Raw genomic sequence first — 21,765 nt, forward strand, 5'->3', positions numbered from 1 at the left:
GCATTGCGAACTAGTGGTACAGTCAAAAACAATATCATGAAAACGATGACATCATAATTACCAAACATAAAACGGCTCTACTAAAAATCGTTTGCTCAACTTTATAGCTAACTCGTTTTCGATCGAGCCGCTTCGTAATCGGTATCGTAATTAGCAAATACGGTGTTACTATTTAACAGCTGTTTATTAACACATTAATAGCAAACGATTTGAAAATTAACGAACTATTGATTGGTTCGATATATCTCATATGGGAATCGAAGCGAGCTTAAACATCTATTGATACAGAACTATAGTAAGTTATGCATTTTCGTTCTGGAGTCATATTGGTTTTTGCGTAAGCTCCTTAATAGACTACAGGCCCCTGTCCAAAAAATGGTTCGGTCATATGAACCACCAGGTGACGTATTTAGAACGATATAGGAGCATAAAATAATAAGATTTAGCACTATGCCTTCACTTGTAAGCTGTCCAAATGAGTGCTGATGAGAATCCAAAAGTGTAGGTAGAGTAAGTACATATAATTGGTCATATACTTTTGTACGGCATTTTTACCATCGATAGATCCATGAAAAATAATAAGAAAATTTTAAAAAATGGCAAAAGCAAAGTCGGTAATTATTATTTTTTGATTTTTTGACAATAACCAGGGTAACTGTTTTCATCTATTATATAAATATGGAAGTTGTTCAAAAATTAACAACAAACAAACTTACTTGATATTTAAATGAAAAGAATAAAAATTAGAATTACGAAAACAAAAAAAAAACTCTTTTTATTGGATCAAGTACATAATGAAGGTGCAATATTATTGTAATCATCAAGCACTACCCTTTCAAAACAAAACCAGTCAATTCTCCCCTTTAATAAGTCGACATAAATCCAATAACACAAAAGGAAATCAACAGCTAGTAAGTGCACACAAGCACACCATCGTAATTGTAGGAAATTCCCGGCTAACTGCCGATTGCAATGTTCTCTCCGTTCGTGACTTGCCATGCACACGAAGTACTTGTGCATGCAAATGGGATTTTAACTCGTGTTCCTTTAGATATAGAGATCGTAATGGAATAATTTAGTCGCAAAGGGCGGCCGTAATCATTCCACGCTCGATGATATATACCTATTCAACTATATACGAGCACCAGATTTTCTGAAAGATTTACGGTGAACGCTTGTATATATTGCGTTGTTTGTGAATGAGAATACCAAGTCGTAATGTTAAACGTTTTTAATAATAAACGCCAACGCACAGTCAAAAAGTTTCTTAATTAAAGTCTCTACAAAAACAACAAAATGTATTTTTTTAAAGGAATATGATTTAGAACGAAGTTTAATTAATCCTATTATTATAGGTATTCGTCGACCTATATAGTATATAAGCCGATGATTCGTATTTTATTAGGTTTTCTTTCATATGGCATAAGTTGGTGGATAATTTTTCAGCAAATTGTAGAATAAACTTAGTAATATATATTGTATTGGCCTACTCTTCCTATATTTTTGTTAAAAATCCCTTTTATTACAGTCTTGGATACTTGAAATTAATTTTCACTTAAATGAGAGCATCTGGTTAGGTTATAAATTTGAGGGACACGTTGTATCCGCAAAAGTATTGGTTAAGTGCCAATTTTCCTCTACAAAATGGGGTCAATGGCAGATAAGATAGATGCCTGAAACAGCTCGGATAAGATTATATCAACATTATATCGAATTATGCATCAACAAATAAACAACATAGTCAATGGATTTCGGTTTTAGTCACAATAACACCCGAACTACAATACAGAAAGAAAAAAAATATTAAATATATTTTGACTTCTGAGGGAACAAACATAAAAGTAATATTTCGCTTATTAACAAAGTATTTAATAACAAGTAATTGTAGAACATAACAATGTTCCATAACGCTAAATACGTAAGTTGAAAATAATGCGATCGAGCGAAGCTGCGCAAGCTAATAAATTATTACAAGCTGATGACCTAAAACATAAATTAAACTGTTTTAGTTTGTATATAATCATACTTATATGTGTTGTTAGAATTTCGTATTAGTCCCGATATAAATAATACATGACTGCAAAATTTAATTCAAGTTTAGATTTCATAGACAATGAAAACAGACCAAAATCTTTTTTCTTCCGACCTTTTTACGAGGTATTATGGCAGATTTTAAAAGTATTAGGTATATTAGCTTGTACACAGGCAACATATGGAAACCACTGTATATAATCAATATTTTAGTATTGAATACGTTTTAAGGCAATTTCGATGGATTAGTGGTACTTAGCTAAGATATTTTGGAAAAAGTCTAGTCTAGTCTAGCTTTTTTTTAAAATTCATAACCTACAAATACATATATCGATATATTTCGTAAATTTTCAACAATGGTTGATTTAAATAAAGTGTATATAGTATGTGTAAAAGTCAAGTCAACGAACGATATCGCATGTAGAGCTCATTAACTCGTTAAAAACAAATATAAACAATCTTTTATAACCAATAATATAGTATCCAGCGCTCCACTGGATGTTACAAAGTATGACGCGCAAAAGGCAAGGTAGCAATTTGTACAATAGTGTCTGGAGCGGAAACGACGACTGATGTCGGCCTGCAATTTGTGAAACTATAACCATTTATAGACCCCGATCTGCTTCTCGTACTTAACAAATTGCTCTGGATGTACTGTCGAGATTTGTACTTATGATGTCATCTTTATCATAAGATGCTAACGGGGTGTTGTCTTTCGTAAAATAATTTTGCAACAGATTTATGGACATTACTATCGGATTACTACTGAGTTTCTGGCTGGTTCTTATCGGCAGAATCTACATTCAGAAAAGGTAACATAAGATTAAAATTAAAATTAGCCTTGTATAATTACGATAAAAAGAGAATGTAAGAGCCTATTTGAGTAAATTATTTTGAATTTGACATAGAAACAAAACACTGCACTTGAAGAGAAAGTCTTATACTTAGAGCCTATTCCACTACAATGGAAAAATCCAGTGAAAATCCTTGGGGCATCCTCAAATGCGTGTTAGTCGATACACATATAATTAAAATACAGTGCGTTATTTATAAAGCACTATTAGTTGATGACGAATATTTGATATGCACGAAAACTCCAATTGGATCGTCGCCAAACAAAATACTAGTTACGTAGTTAGAGTTTCACCGAGGCACTTAGATACAGGTAATTGAACACACGAGCGCGATATCCCAAAGGTACGAATTCAAATTCTATGTTGCCATTTGATATGAGTTTCGGAGTAATTCGCTATTCCCCAAACATGGCAGTAATAATATTATAAGTATGAGCTCGATTCCATAAAATATGTAACAAAAGAATATAAATTATGTTACATCATAAATATAAATCCTGCTTATATAGAAACCCCCCGACTTAGGGATCGGTCGTCAAATATGCATAAAGAAGTCCTATGTAGCATTTGTCAATTATCGGAGTTGAAACTCGCTTCGTACTAAATTTTAACAAATTCGCTTCAATAGTTTGGCCTTGAAAGTGCAACAGACATACAGACAGACAAAAGTTACTTTCGCATTTATAATATTAATAAATATATCTAAAACATCATCATCATCATCATCAACAGCCTATTTTTGTCCACTGTTGGACATAGGCCTCTCCCAGTGCACGCCACTGTGGTCTTTCTCCGGCTACTCGCATCCAGCTCCTGCCTGCCGCCTTGCGTATATCGTCACTCCACCGTGCCTGAGGACGTCCTACACTACGTTTGCCGAGACGTGGTCTCCACTCTAGAACACGTTTTCCCCAACGGTTGTCGGTTCTACGACAAATATGACCAGCCCACTGCCACTTCAGCTTACTAATCCAGTGGGCTATGTCGATGACTTTGGTTCTTTGACGGATAACCTCATTTCTGATGCGATCCCTCAAAGAAACGCCGAGCATAGCCCTTTCCATAGCACGCTGAGCGACTTTAAGTTGGTGGACCAGCCTTGTCGTGAGTGTCCACGTTTCGGCTCCGTATGTCATGACGGGTAGGACGCACTGATTGAAGACTTTCGTCTTAAGGCACTGTGGGATCGACGATGTTAGGATTCGACATAACTTCCCAAACGCTGCCCAACCCAGCTGAATTCTTCTATTCACCTCGTCCTCAAGGTTGTTTCTACCTAATCGCAGAGTCTGCCCGAGGTAGACATATTTTTGAACAACTTCGAGAACGGTACCGTGTATCGTAGTCGGTTCCGGTAGAACATGTTCATTGAACATGACCTTGGTTTTATCCAAGTTCATCCGTAGGCCGATACGCATAGAAGAATCAGCCAGCTCGTTCAGCATTTGTTGTAGGTCCTGCAGCGTTTCTGCCACGATGACGATGTCGTCTGCGAATCTCAAGTGAGAGATGTATTCGCCATTGATGTTAATGCCACGTCCTTTCCAGTTCAGCGTCTTGAACATATCCTCCATTGCATTAGTGAACAATTTGGGGGAAATAACGTCCCCTTGTCTCACTCCTCGATGCAATGGTATGGGATTTGTTTGCTGATTTTGTACTCGGACGGACATGGTGGCAGCTTCGTAGAGACATCTCATCACTTGGATGTATCGCCAATCAACTTGGCAACGCTGCAGGGACTCCAGAACAGCCCAGATTTCAACCGAGTCAAAGGCCTTCTCATAGTCCACGAATGCAAGACACAGGGGCCGATTATACTCATGGGACTTCTGTATAATCTGCCGCACTGTATGGATGTGGTCTATGGTGCCGTATCCGGTCCGAAACCCGGCCTGCTCCGGGGGTTGGAATTCGTCGAATCTTCGCGCAAGACGGTTCGTGATCACTCTTGAAAACAGCTTATAGACATGGCTCAGTAGGGATATGGGACGATAGTTCTTCAGCAGGGTTTTGTCTCCCTTTTTGAAGAACAGGACGACCACACTCCTACTCCACGCCTCCGGAGTTCTCCCTTCGAAGAGGACAGAGTTAAAAAGCGTCTGAAGTTCCCTAAGTACCGGTTTACCTCCCGCTTTTAATAGCTCTGTGGTAACGCCGTCCTCTCCAGGGGCTTTTCCATTTTTAAGCTGTCCAAGAGCAGTCTCGATTTCGCCAATACTGACTTCAGGCAGGTCTTCGGAGAAATGGCGAGTTAATGTAGCTCTAGGATCCTCATTTTCGGGATCAGGTCGAGATGCATGCGATGCGTATAACCGGCCGTAGAAGTCCTCTACTTCCGAAAGTACTGCCTAGAAGAAACGACTTCTCCACTTGCTGTGGTCAACTTCGTCAGGTGGCTCCTTCCAAGAGATTGTACGAACACCTTAGACCCCCGATTCTGCTCAATAGCTCTTTTTATTGCAAGAGTATTGGAGCACCGGAGGTCGTGTCGTACGCGCCTGCTGATCTCTTGGTTTAATTGCCGTTTCTCTGACGAAGTGACAGGTGGGTTTTCACGTCGTTTCTTCATGAGCCCCAAAGTCTCTTCCGAAAGGTTCGACTTCCTGCCCTTACGCTGCATGCCACAATATCTCGTGCCTTCTTCCCTGAGAATTCGAACTACATTTTCGAGGTTCTGGTTTACGTCCGTTGTGGTTTCCACGGCAATCTAAAACATAGCGAGCATTAATTTTCTTTTTGACTTTAGCTAGTAGTTTCAGTCGATTACCTCCTTAAAATAACTAATGCACGCAACGTGGCTGTAAACACTAACTCAAAAACCCCCACTACTTCTCAGCAGGAGGATATTTACGAGCTGGAATTTTAGCCTCATAGATATAATATGTTTATCATATAACAGAAAATGGAACATGTGACTATATATTATCACTAAAGTAAATAGTCAGTTGTAAGTTATACCTGTGCTTGAAATTCCAATAAAAAATAGCAATAACTATATACTAAGACTACTAATATTATCTATTTAATACAGCCATACTTAATAAATCGTCACAAGTATCAAAAGGATGTGTATAACTTTAACTGAATCTAGATGAAACTGGTTTAAAATTCGGCTCAACACTTCAACCACACTTATTAACTTTAATAAGAGTCATTAAAAATATTTTTTACCCGAAGTATGTCACTTTCATTTCAACCCCGCGTTGATCTTAATTAATTAATTTATTGCAGTAATAAAAAGCCTATAATAATGAAGTTATTATTTAATCATTAAAAAAGAGAAATTCCTGTATGGAGTGCGTAAAAACATTCACGTTTATTTTAGTTTTCTGTTTTTTTACTTTAAGTCGAATCAAACAAAGTCGTATCCATCACAGCACGCGATCAGATCCAGGCTAGGGATGTTCTTACACTGTTATTGGTATCGCGTAAACAACTATCAATTAGCAACTATTCAAGAAAAATAGCAGATGTTTTTACGACGAACCCATTTATAACTCTAATGGGGACCTTTGTCTACAGTTTTTACGCAGCAACAATGACAACAACAACAGCCTGTAATTTGCTGCTGGGCTAAGGCCTCCTCTCCCTTTCGAGGAGAATATGAGCATTCGTAATTCAATGAATGGCGGTTAGGTCCAAGAATAATATGTGAAACGGTGCACGTCTGTCTATCTGTCTGTTACCCTTTCACAAGTAAACCACGGAACCGAATTAGATGATAATATAAACCACACAATAGAGGTTTCAGTAAGAATTAAATAAGCAAGAAAACCATGATGCTCTCCAGTATAACGACGACCATTAGGCGACCGCAGACCTCAAAAGAAAAATACTCGACTCTAATTAACGGAGTGACATCAAAATAGTGGTGAGTGCACGTTTATTAGGACACGATTTGTCGGTCAGACGTCGACGTTGCTATGAACTAGTTCGCTATAAGGAAGGGTGATCGACCCTTGAAAACATTAAGAATCTGACGTATCACATGAGGTCTATATATTATGTTTTTTCAGTAACGATATATTGACGAAAGTGTGAATAAAAGATCTTTGTATTTTCGGTCAGGCGTGTCAACATTCTTATGAACTACTTCGCTATAAGGAAGGGTGATGACCCTTGAAATTATAAGAATCAGACATATCATAAAAGGTAAAGTGTGAATAAAAGGTCTTTGTATTTTCAAAGTGGAAGTATTTCCGCACTAACGAATACTGTAAGCAAAATTCCAGCAAACGCAGTCTCCCGCTGTTAGTGCCAAACAATAAATCTTCAATCTTACATACGTTTTCTGCAACCAGTCGCCGGGACATAATATATTATCAAATATTTAATGAGAATATTTATTAATCCTCGCATTTAATGTATTAGTCGGAACAGTAGCGAGAAAATTTGTACCAATGTCGGTCAGTCACACCCATCGTGACCTCACGTCGGTCTGAAGCTCAACACGACTCCAACGCGGGCTATTGAACTACCCACGTCTTGATGTTGAGCTTTTGAATTATTAATTTATGTCCTTATTTAGATCATATCAAATTTCAAGCTTATTATACACATATAATAATCCATAGTTCAATGACAGAGAATATTTTGATTAAGTACCTACTTTAGAGGATAGGGTTAATGTAATGTGGTGAAAAAATGTTTGGTGAAGTTCTGCATTTGTTTTTACGTACACGAATAGGAGAAGTGTGTTGGAATATATGCCAAGGTTTTTTCCGCAGAAAAAAAGGGTTATTAGCAGTGAGACACTAACAAGTTGACACTTACCAAAGTTAGAGAAAATGAAAAACAAGAGAGCGTTACGACATTATAAATTTTATTTAGCTAATTCTGTGCATTTAAAATATTTAGTATTGGCAATGCAGGATCCAATTTTAACGTTAAAGGAAATTGAATTACATTACGAGGAAAAGTAGAGCAACGGACAGTTTAATAGCAATTAAACAAAACGAATTATTGCAAATAATTGTAACTGTAAAGAAAAAAGACTTGTAAACATTTTTAATCAATTCCATGTATCATTTAGATAACTGATACACTAATAATTAAACACGAAGGTAAAAAACAGTTATAAATAATGTTACACTTTAGGTAAATAATATTTTTGAAATCACATAAAAGAAAATAAATTCTAAATGAATTGACGCCAGGATTAAGTTAAGACCTTTGGTGAATTCAGAATTGACTAAATAAGTTAGTAAACACTTTTACCAGCACAAAACTAGGAGGTAGGACTTCTAAGTAAGCCCGTATAGACATAACCCACTAATTACATATTCTTCTGATAAACAGCAATACTTTGTATTGTTTTGTTCTAGTTTAAATAGTGAGAGGGAAAGTGAATCTGTAGATACAAGAGAGTTACCATTAAAAGCAAGGTCACTAACTTATTCAAGGTGTAAGGGATGGCTAATATTCCAAATCTTACTAAAATAATCACGAATTTTATTATAGTGAAGTACCTACTCATTGTCGTATTCGGTAATGTTGAAAAATTTGGCAAATTATCAACGGAAACATCTAAATATAACAAATATCGATAAAAACAACGATTTCTTCAAGTCAAGACTTCCTTCACACAGCTCTCGACGTCTCATTAAATTAATTACGTTTATGAGAACTTCATAGTTGAATACAATGTATGTCGTTCGTTAAGAGAAATATGCGGATTTAACTGAAATGACAGAACATTCCTCGAATTCCTTATATAAGTCTTTATATTTCTTTTCATTGTTCGTCTTAGCAATAAAAGGTAATAATGCGCCAATAATACGTAACAAGAATATAGGTACGAGTCGTATGTCCAATAAATTGAAGACATGAATCTGAAAACCAATGATTGCAAAGTAAAATCCAGACAAACGAAACTGAATTTTCAAGAACTTAATTTGAATTTGTAGTTCATCTCTAACTACATAAAAACAGGCGGATGAAAATCTGTCAGGAGTAAACTAAAATCAACTCCAGAAAAAGAAGGTCATATGCAAGCAGTGGGACATTTACACTTGCCTTACTTGATAACATTTAAGTGACACTTTTTTGATTTAGGGAGTTAGATTAGCAAAATAGGCAACTCGACGAGAACTATTCATCTACCGATAGAAACTGGAATTGCCACAAGCAAAAACTAAATTGATCGCCAATGTCTGTATATACTTTGTATGACTTAGGCACTGAAACACAGCAATAAATTGAATTCAATTCTTGTTTTGGTACACAATATCTTATGAGTTGATGATATTCAGACTTGAATAGATCAGGTAAATACAATACCTAAGAAATGGTATCTCTTTGTTATTTTAAGGTAATATTATTAGTGTTCATCCAACTATGCGTCTTTATTAATGCGTTCATCCGCCCGTATCACAATTTTGTCAGTGGTTGTTGCGATCGATTTAAAATTTGACACGGTTGTAAAACTTGTTTGACCGTGTCTATTTGAGGCAACCTCTCATCCTACAAACCGAAACACAACTAAAATTTTCATTTAACAATGACTGAAAAACTGGGCGGACCTATTTGTTTCAACATTAGTTATCGTCTCACGATATTGGGATATTCCAATCGACTTATGTCATAAATTTATGAAATTACTTAAAAGCTTGCTTGAGCATCGTATACTATAAATATTGTTTATAAGATGCAAATTAACCCCTAGCCGTATTCCAACATTCCAATGCCGAAGAAATGATGACGAAAATAAATAAATTGCTATTGAACGAAACGCTGATGCCTATAAGTAAGTTCGATGATAGTATAAAAATAGTACTACATGAAATATATGATACATGTAAGATTAATTATAATTAATAAATAATAATGAAAAGTCATACTTCCGAAATTACAGGATATTTGCTTACCGGTCATGCTGTATGAGCGCTATTGAACTGGCGACTAAATCATCGAACTGCTTCTCGCTAGCCGAACTGCCTTGTCTTTTATGATGATGCGGTGTGTTCGCGGCCGACGATGTGGGGGTGAGTGAGTTCTGCACTTCGGTTGTCAAACTCTTAGCTATATTTCCATTGGATTTACTGCCAAACAAACGCCATGTGGTTGTCGCGTTTGATTCTTGGCTCTTGGAAGACGACGAGTTACTTTTCCACGGGAATACGCCCCTGTAACAAAAATAAAACACAATCAATATTTGTTTTCGTCAGACTTTAAAATGTATTCGCTACGATACTTCAGTCGTTTTAAATCTTTCTTGAATAATCGATGGTAGCCTTGTCAAACCTTTTCTTTACTGTATACATATACAAAAATCATAAGCAAACGATCCAGTATTTCGTATTATGTCATAGTTACCTATCAATTTTCATGATCGAGAGCTGTGCGCGAGCGCAGACGTGTCCGGAATGTCATTGTGTGATAATTTGCTCTCGTTGAGAGCGTGGGCAGAGAATTAGTGATAACTTCCTAGCTTATTTAATTTTACTGTATAATAAATTCAGATACAGATAACAAATTATTTACTCATAATATCACACGTCGAACGTTTCTTGTCGTTGTTAACGTAACAGATAAAAAAAAACCAAGAATTAATTCGTTTGCGATTATAAAAGACAATCTAGTTTAATCATCAAATCGGTTTAATTAATTATTATCTATATATTAATAAATTATATAGAGATAAAATCTATTTTGTTGAGTAATTTCATACGTAGCGAGTGAAAGCTTGATTATTCAACGTCATATGTAGAAGTCGTTCTTAGCAATTATAATTACAAACATAACTTACATAAAATCGAGAAAATATTCTTAATTAACATTAATATAATTGTGTTCCGCCATGTTTTTATTAAGGTAAATAGACGTTTAATTTAAAGTCAATCATCTCTTTTTATAGCTCATTGATTATTTTTTTTTAATTACCTATTTAGTTTGATTTATTTAACGTTTCATCTTCAATATATCATACAGTATAATAACATTATATTACTAGTTATAGCACTTAATCAATGCACAAATCAAAATATGAGGCGTAAATTTTGTTGCCAGTCGTAATAATGTCTACACAAATTATTATACTTGCAATAGATATATACAATATAAAAACATACTGTGATATATACACAATGTTTATTTTAAATCTAAAGTAAATTATAATAGGATGGGTTGATGTATATCCAAGTGGCAAATATCCAGGACTTACAGTTTTTCGTCAAAGAGTTTTCTTTATGAGCACGAGATGAATAACAAGCGGGAATGATGCAAACAAAACTCAGCGTCACTTGGCCTTATTTGAGCCGAACCTCGATTATATGTATATTTTGAGCCATTTCAACTGAACATTATTTTACTAATATGTCAGACTTTAAGGACGTAACCATAATATAAAATTACATATACTACAATCAATGATATTCTAATAAACAGATATGTTATATCCATACTAAACAACAGAAAAAAGTGTGCCGCGCCGGGCACCGTTTATTTTAGTTTATTTTTACATTTCTTTAAAAGTAAAAAGGATAGCTTGATAAAAACAATAAGTAAAAGGGATAACTAGATGTTATAATTACGCAAAACGTATTTATGATGCATTATAACGTATTACTACGTAAAACAACTAAAGGCAAACGTCCCAATTAGGACGTTTTCTAGTCTTCACTTTTTGCGCGTTAATAACATATCTGTTTACTACAACATTGACTACAATCGATATTTTTATGTTATATTGGATAGAATTATAGGATAAATACTCCTTTCGCAATGTAGACTTTTATAAGAAAACATTTTTGGAAAAATCAATTTCAAGTGAACTTCCTTCAAGTAGGAAGTGTGTACAGACAGATAGTATTATAAGTTTACTGAATCAAACAGAGTGACATCGACGTCAATTTATATGTCCTTCCTAGCATTCGCGTTGAATGTGATAAATATTGACTGACTAAGCCGTACACAAAGCAATTTCGCCCTTATTGTGATCGTACTGAAAGTTATATTCATTTACATCGTTGAGTAATAAATAACGCAGATGATATTTGCCAACGCGATTGTTAATATTTTAACAAATGATTCTAGCTAGGGTTGCCAAAATAATATTCCTTAATTTTAAATGACAAAATAACATTTAAATATCTGTACGCAAGTCTAGAACAAGTGAATAAGAGATTCAAGCATTAAAATCGAGAAAAGTTAAATGACAGAAATTAAGGAAACATAGCACAACGACCAACATCTCTGACATGCGCAATTATTATTTTTTACGAACTTCTAAAAAAGGAGATTATCAGTTCGACATGTATGTACATTTGAGTATAATGATCCATTTAAGCTTCCAAGAACGTGTTGAATTTAATATGTGTATTACTTATATGTGTGTATATATACTATATACTTGTATGTGTGTTTTTCCACGAATTTCTCGAAAAATAAAAGCTGTATTGAGATGATCATTTTTAATCCAATTTCCCTACGTTCAAATGTAACCACTTTATTTCGAACAGTGTAAGTTTCATTAAAATCGATTAGTTTCAGAGAAATACTATTTTTTTTTCTAGTTCACTAGCTGTTTCTAATTTGATAATCGGTTTATTTTTTATAAATAACTTATTAATATTTTATTCTACAACATATATGTGAATATTTATATGTTTAATTATTGACATATAATAAATATAACAGTCTCGGTACGTTATCAAGAAATGTTATCCACGAATACATTACCTAGACATATATTGCGTAAATACATAACGAAATACTCTAAGAATTAATTGATAAAATATATAAAAACGTTTTTTTTTTAATTAAATAAGAAATGTGAGACATTATGACACGATATAAACCTATAAAGATTTCCTCAAGTTTCAATTATTTCGAAACGACTTAATAGATTATAATTAAACCTTAAAGATGCCAGTAGCATTTCAAGGAGTAAAATTATTATAAAATGAATTATTGAAGAAATTGTAATTTATTCATATTATTACATTTATTTTACATTCAGTCTAACAAGTAAGATATCGAAATGTAGTATCTTACCAACTTATTCAATGAAATAAAGTATTACACGACTCTCTCTAAAAGGATTGTAACATTTTAGGGTTCATGCGAATAAATATATATGTAAGTAGGTTTGTTTATTACACTAAAAGATAAAAATAAAAATAAAATATGAAAAATTATATTGAGATTGACCTTTATACAAAATTGGAATCGTTTATATATAAAATGTTTATGCATAATATAATGCTAAAGATAACATGATTCTATCCCCTTTACTCTACCTTTTTTTCGAAGGTGTAAAAGAGAGAGCTATAATAACAATGTTACAGTAATTATTTTAACACATCCGTAGGTAATTAAGTGCACGTGCAACGGATGTTATGGGATTCTACGCGTATGACGGTGTTAATTGTGACAAGATAATTATATCTCGATCGATAAAATACTAACGTGTTTAATCGACCATTTATATTTTGTAAATAACTATTCATATATAAGAAATACTTTAATGGCTCGCAGACTGTTTTTATATCTATACTTGTATATGCCGATTTTTTCTTATCTGTGATCCTTAAATGAACAATATGATTAATCATAAATCTTATTATTCATAGATCTTAAAAATATGCATCAAGAAGCAATGACATCTGACAAATAAAGACCCAATAGCGTAACACTCGTATGTGCCAAAGAAACTATAAAGGCCTTGTGTAATTATTTCTTTCAAATGTACGAGGTAATACGTAACAAAAACGCTGTGCGCATGCGCCGTGCCGGCCCGCGCATGGTACGCGCTCGCGCAGCTAACAACGCGACCTGTTGACTTATAACGTGACAGGTTGAATATAAAATATGAAAATACATTATTTTATATTCGACTTCTGGTTGATTCCGTCCGTGTAATTTATAATTAAATATATTTTAATTTATCATGATTTACAAATATATAAGTACCTACTAAGTACTTATGTATAATATACCATTCGTGTATTTTAAACGAATAAAGGAACTAAAGGAAGCCAGGGACATGCTGCGCTGTCACCAAATTAATTTGGAAAAGGTTAAGGAAACAATTAGGATCCAATCTTTATATAGTTGTAACAAAGTATCCATATTTTTATGTTATTGGTTGGCGTACGAGCATATGGGCCACCTGATGGTAAGCGTCACCAAAGAAGCGTCACCAATACAAAGTACTGTTGTTTGGTGGTAGAATATCTGATGACTGGGTGGTACCTACCCAGACAGTCTTGCACCAAGCCTTACCACCAAATCGCCGTTTTCATATGCTTGACTTGTTTGCTAATCTCTGGCGAAAATTATTGTCGTGTGAATTTATGATAATGATGAAGCTGTTATAGCATTCGTTTGTGTATGTTATTACTTTTTGATTACAATGTAAATATATATGGGTTTTTATATAACTCTTGCTTAACACACGCGAACCGTTGTAATAAACAAAGTTTTAATCACTCAAAGTTGGCTTGGATTAATGTTGTAATCAGTATTGAATATCGCCATGTAATCAGATTTAAAATTTTCCTGTTAGTTTACGCAACCTCGGATAATAAACTTGATGATCTAAAAATTTATTTACTATCTAGAGACATGTTATGAAGACTAAGAAATTATTTCATAATATTCGAGGATGTCGTTAGTGATGAATAAGGGAATCATTCTGATCATTAAAGAATTTAAATGTAAATATTTTAAAATTTAAAAATACAAGGAGGTACAATTGAAATTATTATAAATCCAATACGGCCTCTCATTTGCTTTAAACATACGTTGTCAATGTACGTGATGACATTCATAATTTATTTAAAAGCAAAAACTCAATAGTATTTCTTATATAACGAAATTTTAGATATATCTATTGATAAGTAAGAACATACAAGTCGTATCGAATATCTTGGATCATGTCCAAACAAAACACAGCAAGGCCAATTTTTTTACATGACATTTGTGTCGAGTGATACTAAATATCGTATTATATTTGTAATGCATATTCTTCATTTATCGTATTACCTTCTTGAAATTCATATATGAATATAAAATTTAACTGTTACCACATAAAACTATAAATATGATAAAGTTGTTACAACTAATCAGAGTAAGGTCGTTTTTTCATTAATTAACAATTCATACATTCAATTAGATTAATATTTTTACAAATAAACTAGACTAATGAAAAACAACAGCATCGAATTATAAAACACTTATAAATTGTTAAAAAAATTATGTTAAGATACAATTAAACTAGGCGTGATTAATGTTAAGTTGTAACGTTATACGTACGTATTTCATAAAACAATTATATTCAAAACTGGTTCTCACGAGATGTACGAACCAGACTCGGTAATGTATAATTCTGTTCACGTATCCTAGAATTAATTGATAATGATCATAAAAAAAACAAGAAACACGACAACATGCATCAACACACGTTTCAACAAACAATATTAACTTAGACTACAAATTCCAATAACAAGACCAAGTTTGACAAAGGGATATAATTAAAAATGCACTACGATAACAGCTGATACACTAGTAAACAAAATCTGAATAACAGTCTTAAATAATTGTCGAGAAACAATGGCGAATAACTAATTTCTAGCAATAATAAGTTCATGAAACAAAGAAATCTAGCAGCTCATATTATTGCAAAAAAAAAAAATGTAATAGCATCAAAAATAAAGCGAGCCCGCGATGAGGTTAGGCTTGCGAAAGCATTTTATGAAAGCCTTGGTGCGTGAGCAATAATGGCAGAAACAGCTAGGCAGTTTGCCAGTTAGAAACTAAGTGAAATTCCATTCAACAGATAAGACGTTCAATCTAAAAGTAAATTGAAATAACTGACCTGTAAGATAGATTCGATCACAGATAATTTTAAGGTACAGGTTATAGATTTTTTTTATTGATAGTGGCATAGGGCCTCAGAAGATAACCAAGGAGGATTAATACCTATGACATATCTATGTCATAGGTATTAATCCTACAAGTTTGGCCGAAGTAAGATTACTTCGGCCAAACCAAAGATAAGTTTAAATTGTATTCAATTTTAGAACATAGTATGTTTGGGCATAATATCTACACCTGATAACGAATCTATATACATACATTACAATACAATTACATGTGAACTAAACCTTTTTCCACTTATCTAACACTAACTCTTATCATTTAAAAACGGTCATTTACCTTTGCTTATTAAATGTGATAATGAAATTTAAAACTTGAATACAGATTAAAAATTACAGTTAAACAAACGAATTGGTAAACAACCACATAGTTTGTTTTACGTATAATACAGTATAAACAAAGAGCAAACTGCTTAAAATAATTCAAAATATAAATGTAAAACTGGTAGTATAACTTAAATCTTAAACATATCACAAGAATGTTCCTTTAAATATATTGTTGAAGCTAAAGTACGTCATTAGAAGGTGACCTCGTGCGACATGCAACAATAATGTGAGGTCAGGGAACAACTGACCCCGTAATTGTAAAGATTTTTCCAATTTAGTCTCATTCATGGACTTCAAACTTGATGAGAAATTGTCGGAGACATTACTATCGATATTATATTGGAGGTTATAGGAATATAGGTTTTATTTATGACAAACTTAGAGCAAGTTGAGTGATGAAAGTATAGTTTTAAATCGTCATTCTAAGGAATGAACTTAATTATCCCAACGGTTTAAAAAGTAAACTTAACTATGAACTACTACAAATCTGAAAATGAATTAAAAAAGTGATTTGTTTTTTGTTTAATGACTTATCTATTCAACATATCATCTTATAATTTTACATACACGATATCAGCGATACAGAAAAGGAAATAATTTACTAAAACCTACACAAACCCTCAAACGCGGAAGGAGCCGCAGGAGGAAATAAGTTACACATACATATATAAAATCATCACACGACATGTTTACAAATTAATAACTTGGCAATGGCAGACAATAAAAAAAAAACTAGTCTGTTAAAACAGTACACAAAGAAACAAAACAACTCAACTAAAGAAATCAAAAGAATACCAATAGTCCATATGGCATACCTTACCGTAAACAATTTGCAAGATAACTTGTTATGAAACTTATAATTCAACTCACACAACCCTTAACCCGTGGCGAAACGCCTGCGCCATACGATATTTCATTGTGATTGATACAACTGAACGTATTGGGCACTTCGTAATCAAACCACGCCTCGCTTCTATTGTTGGGTATCACATTCCATTACACGTTCGTGACCTTCTGATGATCATTGAACGTTGCAGTTTATCTGATGTTAAATGTCGAGTAGCCAGTGGTTTCTAGTAGTTTCAGTTTTATTGGTCCTATCAATTTTCCAAATGTCATTTGAACGGGAATTACCAAATGTGAGTATAAATAAATATTGGACAACATCGCATACATTACTCTGATCCCAATGTGAGTAGCTAAAGCACTTGTGTTATGGAAAATCAGAAGTAACGACGGTACAAACACCCAGAACCAAGACAACATAGAAAATTAATGAACTTTTTTTCCATTGACTCGGCCGAGAATTTTAACGGAGTGGCGTACCCATGAGAACCGGTGTACACTACTCGACTATGGAGGGCATCTAGGGTCTGGCCTAGGGTTTACATTTCTATCCTAACAAATCACCATCAATAACAACAATATTATTAAAAGTCAAGATCTGATTAATTAGTTATTTACCATTCTCTTCATCTAATTTAACTTTTTTAAGAACAGTTAGTATTACATTAAAAAAAGCAAATATTTAAACCAATACGATTACACAATCTCCCGGAATTAAAAGCAGCCAATAAAATTGTAATATTTATAAACAAAAGAACGGTATCGTGATCAGATAGATTGTGCATTGGACATATTTTATGAAGCGTGAAGGCAGGTGGATATTCTAAAATCTATAACGAATTGATGAATTACTCTTGTAAAAGTCGAAGTTACATTTCTACGGATTGTAACATAACGCTGTGATATAATCTGTCAGGAAGTTTTTGCTATATTGTATGCATAGTGTGAGAAAATCTTCGTGATTAATAAACAAATTGATATTTTAAAATACACAAAACCAGGAAAAAGATAACTAAATGAGCACGTATATAAATTTATTATATAATTAAAAGATAATTATGTTTTCTTAATAGATTCAACAGCATCAATATTCATGACGCGAGTTACATAGACTACAGTTTATTAAAAAAACCTCCATATTTTTTGTCATGAAAGAATTAAATATCAATTAACAAACGAAATATTTTATTCCCTCTAACTTAATTATTATGTAAATACGTGTGGATTTCAATAATATTTTGTCAGAATTGGATGATATGAATTAAATTTACACAACTTTAATTGTCTAAAGGAAGAAAACCCTTAAAACACAATTTGAATTTATATAATTTTCCTTAAGATATTAGTTTCCAAGTATGAATTACAGTGAGTAATCAAATATTAATAAGGTGGAATTACATTTCATCAGGATCCTTGATTTAAGTTTCGACCGGATTACCATTTTAGGATACGTTTACATCGAGAGTAGTAACCGTTATGTCAACATTTAGTTTTGCAATTTCGTACCAATCTCCGGTTGCCGATCTCGGGACGACACTTAGCGTGAGAAACTGCAAGGTCTGACGCAAAAAAACGTGAACGATGCGGATGACAGGTCTGCGAATGGTTAACATTACCATTCCTTTGAGATTTATTTTCAATTTCTTTTATTGACGTTGATTTTATATAAAATATATTATTTATTTACTAGTTAGGTATTCACTAGAACAGTTCAGATATTTCCCAAGGCATTGAGTAATCTTCCTTACACAGTATAAAACAAAGTCGCTTACCGCTGTCTGTCCTTTCTATACTTATATCTTTAAAATTACGCAACGTATTTTGATGCAGTTTTTTTTAAATAGATATAGTGATCCAAGACGAAGGTTTTTTATAAAAAAATACTGGACCATATAGTATACTAAATTTACTACAGATTTTTTCTTGTAAGAAACAAGAATGTCTTGTAGAAAACAGTATTGCATCCGTGCGAAGCCAGAGCAGGTCGCTAGTAAGGTATAATTTAAAAATAATTAATTCGTTTTGCCTTACACACATATCATATTCAACAATTTACGATAACTACAGTAGTACATACCAATTATCATCTAATAGGAGAAATTATCAAACGGTACTTCAGTTATTAATAGTACTAGAAACACGCGCATGCGCCCGAGACCTATTTACATCGTGAACTACCTCCCACGTTCAGTCATCTTTCGCAAATGGAACATAAACACAAGCATTTGTCCTTACAAAAGCGTGCTCAGAAAAGGTCTGCCTTAAGTCTCCGGAATAAATCGTCATTTTTTCTAACTTGGGTAAGTTAGAAAAGAAACTGTAACCAGTTTTCAAAGAAAGAAACTTCATCGTAATAATTTAGAAGCTATAGATATAGCGTATAATCTCGGTTAGTTCGAATAAGATTCCTGAATTATACTATTTGTAGAGAATTTGCAATCACATCTGGATAGATACCACTTTCATGCCATTTATTCGACAGCCAAACCGCAACATAAACAAATGAAATAGGCTTGAAGGGCAAATGAGACAATTTATTCTCAGACACAACATCTAAATGATTATGGAAATTAATACATCTCTTTCTTCGATTGAAACCGTTGAATTATCATTTCTTTTATGAACAACGCTATAATTTTTGAAAATAGCATATATAACCATACGCATGTTACTCGTAATCATGGAAAGAATAGAAAAATTTAGGCCAAACTGAATAATAAACAATACAAACTCACAGTGCGTCTGCAGACATTATCTCCAAGTGTAACGCAAGTACGTGAGCTCCTCAACAATAGAACAGATTAAATAACAATTAGCAAATATGTACACTTTGTCAAGCAACGAATATAAAGAAACGCTTTACTTTATACAAAACGTGAATGTGACTGGTTAACAGGTGGCGATAAAATATATATTTATACAATACAATTCGAATACATCTTTAAACTATCTTCTTGAACATAAATATGACTTAAGTTTATTTCTTTAAATGATGCTATTTTTTTTTTGTAATTCAAGGCAAACTTGACGAAGGTGAACTATTTATCGGTAAGTTCCTATTATTTTTATAGTAATTTCCAACTAGTTTGGTTACAGCAAAACAAAACGATCATAAATATACAAGAATGACAATTAATACTAAATTCCTATAAACCTTACGGACAGCAATGAGAAAATGTTAAATACCCAATGGTATACTTACAAGAACAGTATTAGCAATCTTTATATATCCTTACTAAGCTATCATAATTAGCCTTAAAAATGTTAATAATGTAGTATATTTTTGTATATCCGTCTGTTAACCGGATAATAAAACTGCAAAATGTATTAAGACCGTATTTTCTCTACCGTTTGATTCAGCCTTGATTATAACAGCTGATCAAATCGATATGTTGTCTGTTTCAGGTTATTTATGAAATGAGCACGCTTACAAACAACCACTAAAATATACTACATAAATTATATTAACACACATATCTACCTAATTCTGTTCTATGTAAATTTTACTTGTTTATTAAGCACACGAATTACTTTGATAAGTATTATGAGTTATATCAAATTCAGCAATTTAATTAATTCTGGGTCAATAAATAAAATTGACTTCAGAGATGATCTGTTTTTCTTTGAGTCAAAAAATATAATTTATAAGTTAAGGCGAAATTTATCTCGTATATAAATACTAAGTTATTAAAGGTTTTTTCGTTACGTTATTTCCTTATACTTAATTTATATTACAGTAAAAAGTACAAAAAATACTAATTACCAATAACTTATATAACATAAACAAGGCAAAGAGCAAACCTCGTAACAGCTGTGATTTAAATAGAATCAGTATAAAGTTATTTATAACACCCATTGACAAAATCCTTTCCCCATTTGAGATATCGTCTCTGGTAGATCTATCTAAAAATAGTTAATGGTGTGAAACTATTAGAAAATAAGTACAGAAATGAATAAACGCAAATTTTCAAAATACGCATTCTAATTCGAGTAAAGTTCTTATCCTAAGCTATGGAATGTTAGCCCGAAAGAATTGCCGTTAAAATATATTAAGATATACTGATTGCAGAGACTTTGTGAAAACAATAATTCACCCCTGACATTAAATAACTTCAGTATTAAAGGTATAAGGTTTCATCTTCGTCTTTATTTCTGTTCTTTGTAGCTCCAGCTGGTTAAATCTGGATTAATCTGGATGGAACTAGAAAGCCATTCCAACATATTTTACTAAATAATCTCCTTTGATATTAAAGAAAAAATAATAATTTCAAAGAATTGTATATAACAATTACGGACCACATTAAATTTTTAGAATCTGAGTTAAAATTTCAAACAGAAATACACAGTTAATATTAAAAACCAAGTAACCTATATAAACGTTTCATCGTGTGAGATAATGTTTACGTTAATGGCTCGTGCACGAGGTAGTTATGTGAAAGTATGTATAATATAAAGTTTATGTACTTACACATGCCAAATGTATAAGTCTTATGTAATTATAGTTTTTTATTCCGATTTGTGTATTTCTATTGACCTTGGCATATACACAATCGGTCTCGTCTGTTGCCTTATAGTTCAGAACTTGGTCAGGTCGCTTAAGTTAGTATTATATGTCTTTTTTTTTTGTATATATCCTGGCCTATATTATGTCTGGTAAGTCTAGTGATCATTATTAGTAGTAAAGTCCCCATAAAAAGCATCATCATCATCATTCGCTGCTCGATTCGATGCTCTTATCCCAATTATTTTAGGAAGGCTACGTGATTTCCTTCTTCCATTCATACATATTTTAATCATATCTTCATTTACTCCTTCCTTTATATATG

General features: G+C 33.0%; 1 protein-coding gene across 1 annotated transcript in view; it reads right to left on the minus strand.

Annotated features, from left to right (window-relative positions):
* The window catches only part of LOC124536111 (TBC1 domain family member 12-like), a 49,426-nt gene that overhangs the window by 7,790 nt on the left and 19,871 nt on the right, over window positions 1-21,765 (minus strand). Inside the window, exon 2 of the mRNA XM_047112559.1 lies at window positions 9,755-10,012. Coding sequence (XP_046968515.1) covers window positions 9,755-10,012 — 258 coding nt within the window. The remainder of the gene's footprint in view (window positions 1-9,754; window positions 10,013-21,765) is intronic.

Source organism: Vanessa cardui, chromosome 16, assembly GCF_905220365.1.
Source record: "Vanessa cardui chromosome 16, ilVanCard2.1, whole genome shotgun sequence".
NCBI classification, from domain to species: domain Eukaryota; kingdom Metazoa; phylum Arthropoda; class Insecta; order Lepidoptera; family Nymphalidae; genus Vanessa; species Vanessa cardui.